The sequence below is a fragment of the Anneissia japonica genome, unplaced genomic scaffold, assembly GCF_011630105.1.
Source record: "Anneissia japonica isolate Jap-2015-1 unplaced genomic scaffold, ASM1163010v1 scaffold1776_len382430_cov169, whole genome shotgun sequence".
NCBI classification, from domain to species: Eukaryota; Metazoa; Echinodermata; class Crinoidea; order Comatulida; family Comatulidae; genus Anneissia; species Anneissia japonica.
Genome location: NW_022713301.1, coordinates 303332 through 316078, shown reverse-complemented (window position 1 = coordinate 316078; position 12747 = coordinate 303332). Strand labels below are relative to the sequence as shown.

At 33.9% G+C, this 12747-nt stretch overlaps 1 protein-coding gene across 1 annotated transcript in view; it reads left to right on the top strand.

Moving 5' to 3' along the window:
* The window catches only part of LOC117108410 (von Willebrand factor A domain-containing protein 8-like), a 47924-nt gene that overhangs the window by 14589 nt on the left and 20588 nt on the right, over positions 1–12747 (top strand). The window contains 9 exon segments of the mRNA XM_033250424.1: positions 2850–3110; positions 4476–4553; positions 5933–6093; positions 7560–7673; positions 9082–9253; positions 10363–10440; positions 11172–11287; positions 11994–12094; positions 12614–12720. Coding sequence (XP_033106315.1) covers positions 2850–3110; positions 4476–4553; positions 5933–6093; positions 7560–7673; positions 9082–9253; positions 10363–10440; positions 11172–11287; positions 11994–12094; positions 12614–12720 — 1188 coding nt within the window.

Here is a 12747-nt window from a genome sequence, read left to right as displayed (position 1 = left end):
AATGCATTACCCTTGTTATTGATGTTAATTAGTAATGGTAGAAGAAGAAGATATACATAAATGAACGTCGGGATGGTGTTGTAATAGTATTATCAAGAGTCGACAGAAACGTCGGAAGCTAGGCCTAGTAGTAGTACAGTAGTACAGCAGTTGTTAAGGGTATTGATTGCTTCGAATGTTTACTGTGATGGTGAGTTCAACAGTCCATCTGTGACAGGGGTTCTCAACTAGGCCTAGGCTAGACCTATATCGCAGTAGGGGGAAAGTGGTTCATTGAATAAACACTGAATAAATTTTACACAACCTTGGCATTACCTTACAGACGCGTGTGAATGCTTTTTATCTCGGTAGGAATAACTCGGGAGATCGCTCGGTTACAATTTGTTACTTTTTGTTAAATTTAACTTCACGTGTGAATTGGGTATAAGTATTAGAATTACTGTATAGGCCAGAAACGGCCATCACTAATTTCTAAATATCCCTTTGGTTGTGGAGCACAGTATTTTTTTCCCTCGTACTGTGAGTACTGTATATATTTAAATACTGTAGTGCTTATTTTAATTTGTTTCCTACTTGCACTTATTTCTGTAAAGGCGATGGTAAATTGTGGTTTTTTTTTTTTCTGAGGAGCAGTTTAGTTATGTGGTAACCACCGTGTGCACCCTGAACCATGGTGATCTCTGTCTATGTAACCCTGGATTTATTCCATCACACTGTCTTCCACTTTGGCAGAGTCATTTAAAATCATTGGTCTTGTGTGCAATGTTGTCCATTGCATGTTAAAAAATCTTCAGCCACGCTACCAAAGCTTTATTTTTTGTTTTTTCAGAGCTTCCAAGATCTTGTCTTTCGCAACAACTTTGATATCCAACGAGTCTAACTCATTAGGGCTTCCAGACTTTCCAATGGATAATCTAGTTAATATGATCAAGATAATAGTAAGATGATTGAACTTGTTTAATGAATCATTTTATTATGATTAAGTTTAATAAAATGTCAACCTCATAATAATATTATCATTGACACTCATGATGACAGCAGCATTCAAAGGAATTACAGCAGCATTGACATCAGAGTAATTCTGTCAGAGGCTACATTCAGTCCTGGGAGATAATGCCAGGTGTACACTATCTTACACCAGGCGTACGTTAATCCATGGCGTAACTAGCGAGATGTCCAGCCTGGGAAAATAATGTAATGCTTGTGTAAGTATTCGTGCAAAATATTTGTATACGCAATCACGGATTTTATTTCCTGTTTACATCTAGGCTTATTGTGATTGGTCAAATCCTGACCAAGTTCAAATCATTGACTGTCGTAACTCAATGACGTAAGCTAATCAGGGGTCTGTTGGATTATTGTATGCCAGTGATTGCGTGTTAATACCAGCGATTGCGTGTTAATACCAGCGTTCGCTACGCTGCGCACAAGTTCACACCACTTGATTAACGTTACGCTAGTGTAAGTCGTTCTGTCTGAACATAGCCTCAGCCAGTTTCCAGTCTTCTGAAGATAAGATGCGATTTTCATTTGTGCTATGCCTTCTGTGTGGAAATAACCTAGTATAAATGTTGATAGATTTTCCTCGTATTTGAAAAATTAATGGATCTGCTTATCTAGCTTCAGATGGATCATCCTAGGTTAGCTACATGTAGAAGCGACAAAAAAATTATCCTATTAAATATTGGTATAACATAATATTAATTATAAAAATTAAAATACATAAAACAAATCAATATGATTGTTAAATTTACTTATTTTTTCTCCTGTAATAATTGTGAATCTGTTTTATATACTCAAGGTCTTTATTCATTCATAAAAATATATAAAACACAAAATAAATATGGATAAATCCATAAATGTGTTACGTGAATGACATCATTGAAACTAATTTATGTGCACTTGGTTATATAGTCCTAGGTCAGCATGTATTTTCAATATTGTTTTGTAGAATTCTGTACCAAATGTGTCTGTTCAGAAGGTTCTCCATCAGTTGTATCCACACCAGGTTATGCTTGCCAAGGAGGGTAGAACAGCCGTCATTGATATTCTAAAGGTTTGTAGATATTAACTTCTTTTCATGGGATTGAATCGAACTGGGAATGAGAGTTAAGTTGCAGTTGTAAGTGAGACTAGGGTCAATGTGATTGACATAAAGAGAGTTGCATTAGCTGTGGCAAGAGACGCAGTACAGATGAGCTATCATTGATAGTGAATCTATGATGAGTGGAGGTGTAAGAGGGAGAATGGGGCTGTGAGTGACAGAGTGGAGAGTTGCATTAGCTGTTGGTGAGAGACAAAGTAGAGCTATCTGTGATAGTGAACCTGTGAGTGGAAGTGGAGGTATAAGAGGGAGAATGGAGCAGTGGCAGCGCCAACGGGGAGACAGCAGGGGCCTAAACCCCCCCCCCCCCCACAGGACAGCTCAAGTCCCCGCATCGGACAGAGCTCGTTGGGCAGTCGGACTAAAAAAAATATAAAAATAGGCCCACACCAAGCCAAAACACGCCTGTCACAGTCTGAGAGCGTCATTTCTGGCCATCCAGAGGTTCTTATTCTTTAAAAAAAATCTCATTTGGGAGGGGAAACACCCTCTCAAACCCTCCTCCAGCTTGGGCCTACGAGCTCAAGTCCCCCTGTCGGACAGCTCAGCACCCCCAGAAAATATATCCTAAAAGACCACTTTTCAGACAGGAGTTTCCATCCTCATATGCCGCTATGGTCTTTAATTACTGCGCATATGAGCAATATTGTTTTGGATATATGGCGCATTATAAATGCTTTAATTATTATTTTTTTATTTATTAGGATAATAAAGATAATAGACATTTATTAATTAGGGACCACAGAAAATTGAGTTACTAGAGGACAAGTTTGGAAAAGTAGCTCCATGCAGTGTATCTAATGTACTGTGCAGTACAACTGATAAAAATGCAACCGTTACTATGCAAAGTCAAGGAGCCATGTTTGATGTCACTATGGCAACAGGTAACCAGGTAGCAACATCAGCTGAAAGTGTAGGTTATATACCAGTGCCGTCACATGACCATTTACTAGCGGACATGATGCTGTCGCATTCTGTCAAGGATTTCTGCCTCATAGGACCAAAGGTAGGTTATAGATGCTACCATTCTTCAAAGCCAACTCCTACTTTACTCATGATTTCGCAAATGTATTCCCAGCATAGGCCTAATAACTTGCATGGCTATTTCAGCTGACTTTTACAAATACTGTATGTTCAGAAGAAAATTGCTTTGCTTAGAATTAAGAATGTAGTATTAAACTTAATAAAGTATTTTCATGTACAGGGAATCTCTTTAAAAAAAAAAATAGAATTAACAATTATAAGCTACATGTAAGCTGCTATACTGTATGCCTATGATAAAAATTCCTGACGATAAAAAAGAACACTGTTTTCCAGATGGTTTGAATAAATATTATTTTAAAAACTTTACCGTTTCATATGGTAGCGTAGATAATCTAACAGATGGCGTGTGTCGCTCATACCCAGTCGAGTGCGGCTATCTACTTTCCATGACCGGTATAATATGTCTGTCATTTAATCTTGCGAAAGCGTGCTAATAAATGATAAACTTTAAATATTATTAAATATGTTCAAGTGCTTTCCAGGATAATTACAGATTTCATTAATAGTGTTGAATAAATATTGTTTGAAAAACTTGCCCGTTGTTTCATATGGTTATTGTAGATAATCTAACAGGTGGCGTGTGTCGCCCATATCCAGTTGAGTGCGGCTATCCACTTTCCGTGACCAGTATAATATATCTGTCATACAATCATGCGAAAGCGTGCTAATAGCACTTGAAATGATGAGTAATATTTCCAATGATAATGCTTCAATATTAATAAAAGTTATATTCAACTTGATATTATCTCTTTTACAACGTGGCAATAGGAAATTAATATTAATATCTTGTTATACATAGCAAAGCAATGAACAAAAATATAAATCTGATTATTAACTATATAAGTGAAAGTAATAAATTTTTGAAACAGTTAAGATATCAAATGGCAGATAGTTGAAATTAATTCTAGGTGAATCCATTGGGAGAGAGGGAGCGTCAGCTATGGCCCCTAATTTTTGAGAAATAAAAGGAAAATTATATTCATATTCTGACAATGCCATTTCTAGTCATCTAGAGGTACTATAGCCATAAAGTTTTTAACCTCAGCCCCAACCATTGTGGGGCTGAAATAGTCTAAACCTTTCATCCTGAAAAGTCCTTCTTAGTCCCTCCTTGATTTCAAATTCCTAGATTGGCTACTGTTAAATCTGTAAAAATATCAGTATCAGACTTGATTTACTTAATTATTAATTTTCTCAAAATATTTACTAGTGGCTATGTCATGTTTTGTTGGAACATCTCCCATTACATACAAGTATCTCCCATGAATCTTTCCTGACTTTATTGTAATTGATATTTGAGTGATTTTATTTTATTTATTTTTTTCAGGGTTGTGGAAAAAGTTTACTAGTGAAGCAATTTGCAAGCATCTTAGGCTATCACCTGGAACCAGTTATGCTATACCAGGTAGGCTGGAATAGACTTTTTGTGGAGAATGTTACATCACTTAAATTATTATTTAATATTTTTTATTTACATAGCAACACCTGTTAAAACAACCTTATGGCTCTTAACAAAAATATGATAATGCAAAGATACAGAGAATATGAACTCATAACTCGCAGCGCCATGATACAGGTAATTTGGCATGATCTGTGACTAGTGTAGTGGTTAGAGTGGAACTGTTCAGCAGCTGCTTACATCATTCCACACATCATTAACATGGTAAGTCATTTACCATGTATCTAAACTTCAGTCAACCAAGAGCAAATGTTGGTAATTTCTGTACTGTAGGTTAACAACAAAATATAAAAAAGTACAAAAATATAGTAAATAAACAACAAAATCATGCAACAAAACTCAAAGATTAGAAAATCCTCAATTCCAATGAAAAGTTTTCAACTGTGTTTGCCCAGACCTGAATTCATAAATTCATGCTTGACCACGGAAATTTAATTAGTTGTATCAGTGATCTATATACATATATACTATTATTATATATAATTTAATTGAGTGAAAAAAGTGAAAATATTTTGTAATGCGCTGCTCCTACTATTTTTAAACTGTAGTGAATATTTCCCCCTTCCTCTGTCTGCAATTGAAACACTTCACCCTTCCTATCCCCCTTCCTGCTATCAAAATACTTGTACCCTTCCTGCTATTAAAACACTTTCCCCCTTTGTGCTATTAGAGCACTTGTACACTTCCTGTATTGAAACTTTCACCCTATTGCTATTGAAATATTTGTACACTCCCTGCTATTGACCCAATTCATTTTTTCCTGCAAATCAAACATTGCACTAGAATACTTTTCCCTTTCTGTTATTGAAATATTACACTAAAGTACTGCATCCTTCCTCCTACTGAAATATACAAATAAACTAACTATTGGCAATCCATAGTCTATACATAAATTAATTAATGCAACATAATAATACATACAATAAAATCCAAAACAATCCAAATAAAACTATAAAAAAAAAAACCTTTGTTGTCAGGTAGGCTACCTTAAGATTTAATTTAAAATGATAAATAAATAGAAATTTGAAAATTCAATCCCATATTTTAACTGAAAATAGTGATTTTTTACAACTGCAAAGACCCTTAAAATTAATTTAAATATTTTTTTTTGTAAAATGTCTGTAAATCGGTGAAAACTACTTTTTTTCGATCTGTTTCTCTTTGGAAGTTAATAGTTTATTCATTTCTTTTAAATAAGCTATTCAAAGTTTTTGACTTATTTTTCTGTCTTTTTACTAATACCAGTAGTACATTTTAATATGTTAAAATTAGAGTTGGAGTCATTGATTGCTATTGTTATTATATCATTAAATTTTATTATCCAGGATATGACCTCTAGAGATTTTCTGCAGCAACGTATGACCTCACCAACAGGTGACACATCCTGGCGACCGTCACCACTTATCACAGCAGCTCTAGAGGGCAGTATAGCAGTGCTAGACGGGCTACATCGAGTCAACCCAGGTACACTTGCTGTTTTAAATCGGTATGTTAGAAGAACAAACCATCCTATTTTTATTTGTTTATGGTTTTGTTTGTTTTAATAAATGCTTGTATTTTGGCTTTATTCTGTGAATGGCAGTGCTATTATAATTGATATTAAAAAATGGAAAATTATATAATATTTAATTTTTTTTTTCATTCTTTTACTAATTAAATGATTGGTCTAATTTATCATAGTATAAACAAATTTCCTATTCCTGCAGACATTAAACTGAAATTGGAAGCATTTAGTTTATGAAGAAATTAAGATTTAAATAGAATTTTGAATATTATATGTAATTTTTGAGATAATGATAAAAGTAATTACAGTATAGATATTCATTTTTTACTATAGTTAAACTAAATGCTATAATTAATCTGAAAAATTGACTGAAACAGTAAAATAGTACTAAATTGTTTTGTATTTGGGAACTCTAAGGATTGCAATTTAAAGACATACATTGGGACAGGAAATGTCTGATTCACTGTCCAGCACTCTTAAATTAATTCCCCAACTTGAAATAGGAAATTAATAAGTTTAAATTTCTGACTGATAAATATTTTTTTAAATTTTTGTTCTAAAATAGTATTAACCCCTATAAATGGGTCTGTCTGTATGGACAATACTATATTCAGCCTGCATTCTCTCTCTCTGTCTGTTACAATAACTACCCATTAGGAGATACTGTATGTATGATTATTAATCCTGGTTTCCATATCATTACACGCTCTCCTCGACAACTTTTGGCTATGCTGATTGTTCGGGTTAATTATGGAGCCTTTCTGATGACATTGGGGGACAGTAGTGAAAATGTTGTAGCGGCAGCTGAGCAATTTTATGGAAACCAGAGATAATGTATCATATAACCACAAGGTTTCAGGTTAATCATAGAATATATAAATAAACCTAAACCTTAAATCTGTTTTCTAGCCCATAATGTAACCTTTCCTTTAAGCTCTGCCCCTTGGATATTCTTGCGAAGTTCCCAAAAACAACAAAATTGGTAGAGGTAAAGGTAGGAGAATAACACGTAACTCGCAGTGTTATTGTTGTGAAATGCGTTTGGCCGTAGTTCATGACTACAGCATATTAACGGTATGTACACACATGTGTTTGTGGGACAACATAATATGTTTGTGGGACAACATCAGGTGCTTGTGAGAGAACACATGTTCGTGGGAGAGCTCATATTCCTCACCCTGTTTTAATTTGTCAGTTAATAAATTCGATTGAAACTCTGAAAGTGTCCATTAAATCAGAATGCGTGTGTATGGCTACATTCAGACTAGCACTCAAGCCATGCATGACTCAAACCTGGTGAGAGTTTCATGTCTGGTGTGAATGTGTTGAGAGTCCTCGCTATGCATGAGTTGACCTGGCACAGTGATAAGTACATGGGACAAACATTTCTCTGCAACCTTTTCGAAAAAAATTTAAAAAAACAATTTACTTTTCAATTGGTTTTTTAGATTAGTACATGATCGTGAAATAACATTGTTTGATGGCACGCGTCTGCTTGGCAGTGAACGCTACGAGGCACTCAAAGATGAACATGATCTAACGGATGCTGAATTGAAAGAACGGTAATTTTTCCATTCGTAATATACCTGCAAATTAAGGTTTAAAATAAGTGAAATCTGCAGGTATGTATCTTTTATAATAAGATTAAGAGCAAGTGTATTCATTACACGGTTTATATTACTACTATCAATACTACTACTATTCAATATCAACGTTTGTTTCTTTCATCCTTTCTTAAATATTTAAACAATTAAAAAAAATGAAATGGAGCAATGGCAATATTGGAATAACTGTAATAATAGTAATTTGACATGTTAACAATGAAAGGCAACAGCCCAAATGTGAATTTGGTTGAAAAGATCAATCAAAACTTGTGATGGGCTAGCCAAATAATGTAAACGATGATTATAATAAATTTCAAAACACATTAAAAAAAGAACAGAATAAGACAAAACCCATGAATGAAAAATTAATCATGACATGAGAAGAAATTAGTTTTTAATTTATTATAAAAAAAAACACAGTTTTTGAAGGAGCAGATGAAATTTCTTCAGAGAGCTAAATTTTGATTCACAAAACTGGATGTTATGTTGTAGATGTGTTGGTTTGGACTGGGGAAGGTGGATTTCTTTGGGCATCATGTTATTATAAGGATGGATTGTAGAATTATGAATAAAAATTGCAAGAGAAGTTTATGGGAAGAAGAGAATAGATATTTTGATAAACAAAAAAAAACAAAAACTTTGCTGAAGTTCATTTATGTCATGAATGGTTATCAAATGACGATTAGAAAATAATTTGTTAGAGTGGGCAAGATAATGTGCCCCAGAAATAAGGAGGACAGCCTTTAAGATAATACAGTATATTTTATTTAGGTTAGAAGAATAATTATTAGCCCAGACAATATTACAATGCATGCATTTACATGATTGATCTGATTTGGTTTGGGCTGGGGATGAGTTTTGTGTGTGTAGGTGTGGGTGTGTGTGACTTGTGATCCTGTTTCTATTTTATGTGTGTTTTTTATTTATATCTACGTTATATTTTATATGCTTGTTAAAAAATATTTTAAGAGACCCTGTTATTGGCAAGTGTTTGCTGTTTTACAATATGTGGTTTTTGAAATAAATAAATAATTAACTAATAAACGGAATAATAACAGAGCAATAAAAATTAATGCTATGAATAATGCTATGAATATTATGGCCAATTTTTTTTTAGATTTTTATTTCAATATCATTTATATGGCTTTTAAAATTTAATTGATCATTCAATTTAAAACAACACAAAACATTGTATACTTGACAATAGGTATTTTTTTGTCACCAAGAGATATACTATTTTTAAAGTTTTAAACCAATTTTGAATGACGAAAACCAAATTGCTGCGCATGAACTAAGATAATTTTACCATAATATTTATGTGATAATTTTTATGATTTTTTGAGTTTTAATTTTTTTCATTTTTTAGTGGTATTCTACCAATCCATCCGTCGTTCCGCATCATTGGTCTAGCTGAACCTCCATCGGTAGGGGGCAGCAGCGGACAGCAGTGGCTTGGCTCCGAACTCCTCACCATGTTCCTGTTTCACGAAGTCAGACCATTGTCATTTAAAGAAGAAATGACAGTACTTCACGGCACAGTAAGTCATCATTGTAATAATAAGGGGAGTAGTTAAATGGGAAGGAGGAAAATCTTATACCCCTTTCAAATTTTCACAAGAGATAAATGTACCAAAACTGAAGGTGCTTTAAAACTAAACACCAAAAACAAAAACCACCAAAAATGGATCTGTGGCTGCCACTCAGTGAGTTATTGCATGCTAATTGTCTTCCATAATATGGCTTATAAAAGTACCAGTACAAGTATCTTAAGCAATTTCTTTTTTGTTTGTTTATTATTTATTGCCCTCATTATTATTATATCAAAACAAAACACAAGTACATAAAAACACAAAAATGAGAGCAAGAGGATGACCCTATAAGCTCTATGAACTTGTTTTCGTAGGGGTCCTCAACCTATAGAAAGAGAAGCAAATATAAACATTAAAAAAAATTATGGTTTTTAATTACTACTTGGTAATTCATTCCGTTTTTTTTATTCCATTATAGTAAAATGTCTTATCAACTTGGTGAGAATTTTTTTGAAAAATAAAATTTTTTATTACACCTCGTGTTTTATAATTATGATTAAATAAAGGGAAATTTACATAAAGTTTCTCTATACTTTGTGCATTAGATTAAGTGTTAATTGTTGAGCCCGTCTATTAATATTTAAAATTCCCAATGACAGAAAATCTCCCATACTCAGATGATATCTACTATTAAACCCTCAAAATAAATCTTAATATGTTATTTTGACATCATTGCAACTTATCTCTAAGAGTGTTCAAAATTCCCCAATACCAGCTAGTCATTGCTTAGTCAAAGAGACTTAAAGCAAGGGCCAACATAATAATTTTTTTACTATCCCTATCCAAAATACGAATCTGAAGGTATCCAAATTTTAATCGATTCTCCTGGTCAAGTTCTAATCCTAAATAAGTTTTTTGTGACTTAATAATGACATTCATGTATTGGATCTTAAAATTTTCTGTTGTTTTTACAACTTTCCTATTGCCAAAAACTATTAATTCAGTTTTTTCAGGGTGGAGGGATCTTATATTTATATCAGTAATAATCTTTTATTAATGAAACATTATGTCATTGCCATTAAGTTGTTTTCAAATTCTTTTTTTTTTTTTGAATATAGGTTCCTGGATTCCAAGAGGCTAATCTGGAACAGCTTCTCAAATTCTCACATCGTATGAGAACTGCCTCAGATCCTACGGTAAGTATAAAGTTCCTCAAAGTATGCGGGAACTGCAATACCTCAGGTTCCACAGTTAAAGAATACAAAAGATTGCTCATATTTAGTATGGCTACCATGAACTTGACTTTTGCCTTTAGTTGTCAGATTTTATAATGATTATGATAATAATTATGATGACGACAATGGTTACTGTTCGCTATGGTGGTGATTATGACAGTGGTACAGATGATTATGATGATACTAATGACTACAGCGGCAGTAATTTTGATGACAGTGATTTTGATGGTGATGGGTGATATGGTTACAGTGGAGCTTTCTGGATGATGATGACGAAGATGATGACATTGGTGTTTGCTATGGTCCCCTGTCATTTAATGGATATGCCACTTAGGATAGTGAATAAGTTCGCTGATTGGCATATCCTTGGCACTCATGCCTAAACAAATGAAATTAAATGAATAATGCAAATAAATTATGGCAATGGTACTGATGATTACGGTGAATCTAATGATTATGATGGCAGTGATGGCAGTAATTTTGATTACAATGAATTGATGGTGATGCGGATGATAAGTTCTATGATTACAATTGACCTTTTGAGAGTGTTAATTAACCTTAACAACTGACCAATCAGAACAGGGCCAGGAATATGCACGTGTCTCACAAACTTGCGTGATGTCCCACAAACACACATGGACAGCGTTCAGCAGAAAGTTCAATTGTAATGTGTTCATATAATGTATTTGCAGCTACAGTCCCTGTCGTCGTCACTCTCAACTAGGAATCTGTTAAGAATAGCAAAGCGACTGTCACACCATCCCAATGACAGTATACATGATGCTGTCAACAAAACCAGTCTTTCAAGGTATTGTTCAATACACTTTAATTATAGTCTATCACAGCGGTTCTCAAACTTTTTGGCTGACGAACCAATCAAACGTACAGGCAATTTTCTGCGACCCACTTTTTGGGACGTTAAACAAACATACAGGTGTATATAGCCATTAAAAATGGGTCATAAACTGAAAAACAAAAGTTTTTATATTTTAGAATGCACGCTTTAACATGAAAATTTAATAAAATATACAATGCAATTTAAAATACTCCTAAAGAATCTTGCCATCCTCTAATATATTTAGTGACCCAATTTTGAGTCACTCTCATATTTTGAGAACAGCTGGTCTAACATAATATGCTATATATTGTAACATTTTGTTTTAAATTTTTATTGCAATTTTAAAGACTACCTGTTCCTCTTCATTTATTTAATTTGTATTTTAAACATTATTTAATTTAATTTTGTTTATTAGGTATTTTAGAAGGGCATTTTATTTTTTAATAACAAGACGTGTATGTTCATTTTGACATTGAATTAAAAATTTTTACTCCCCATACTCAACCATCTGTCTTCCTGAACAAAACAAGATTGAAATTGTACCTGGTAACCCTTTCTAAGGGTAATGATGCCACGAAGAAGCCACAGCCAGAGGGTTCAGGCCTCTTTGTTATGCCACAGCCCCTGTTTTGTAATGCTTTTATGCTAGTATTTTAATCTTCTTCAATTCTTGTAGATTTCTGCCTCAGCTGGCACACCAGGCATTAGATAAGGCATTAGACGATGCTGGAATGCAGCCAAGTTCTGCAGATGTTGATATCAGAAAATCTATATCTTGTGAGTATGAACCAGGAGTATGTAAAACTACATTCGATTAAGTCCTTCTATTTTAGTATGAGTGATGTTGCATAGGCATCTTGCATTGCTTTGAATCATGCCTTATATCTGCATATTGGTAAGGCTTACATTCACCTTTTACATTGTGAGTACGGTATAGGTAATAGGCAACTGAGACTGATATTTATAAGGCCTTGCTGGTATTTATTAAGCATGCTATTTTGTGAGTTATAGTGTAGCTCATTATATATATGGGTAGTTGGATGTCCTAGCAGTTAAGGCAATTACGCCGCAACATACAGCTATAAGGTTGGCGCTAGTTGGGTGATTTTCCAGAGATTCTTGCATGCTCGCAGGAATGTGGGAAGCCTTCCCTATTTCCGGGAGACTTCGGACCCCTGCTCTTTGTTAGTTTTTGTCTCATTTTAACAAATTTATTTAGCCAAAGTTTTCATCTTTTTATAATCAAACCTTATCTGCTAAAATTAAATATAATTGTTGGCAACATATCTTTTACAGGTGAAGTGAAGAACAATGTGGTACGCATCGGAACCACTACCATACCAGTCAGCTCACCTGAAAATCAGATGATGGTTCCCGACACGTTGTTTTATGAGAATTCTCAGGTAGGATCTGACGAGTTTCCTGTTTTG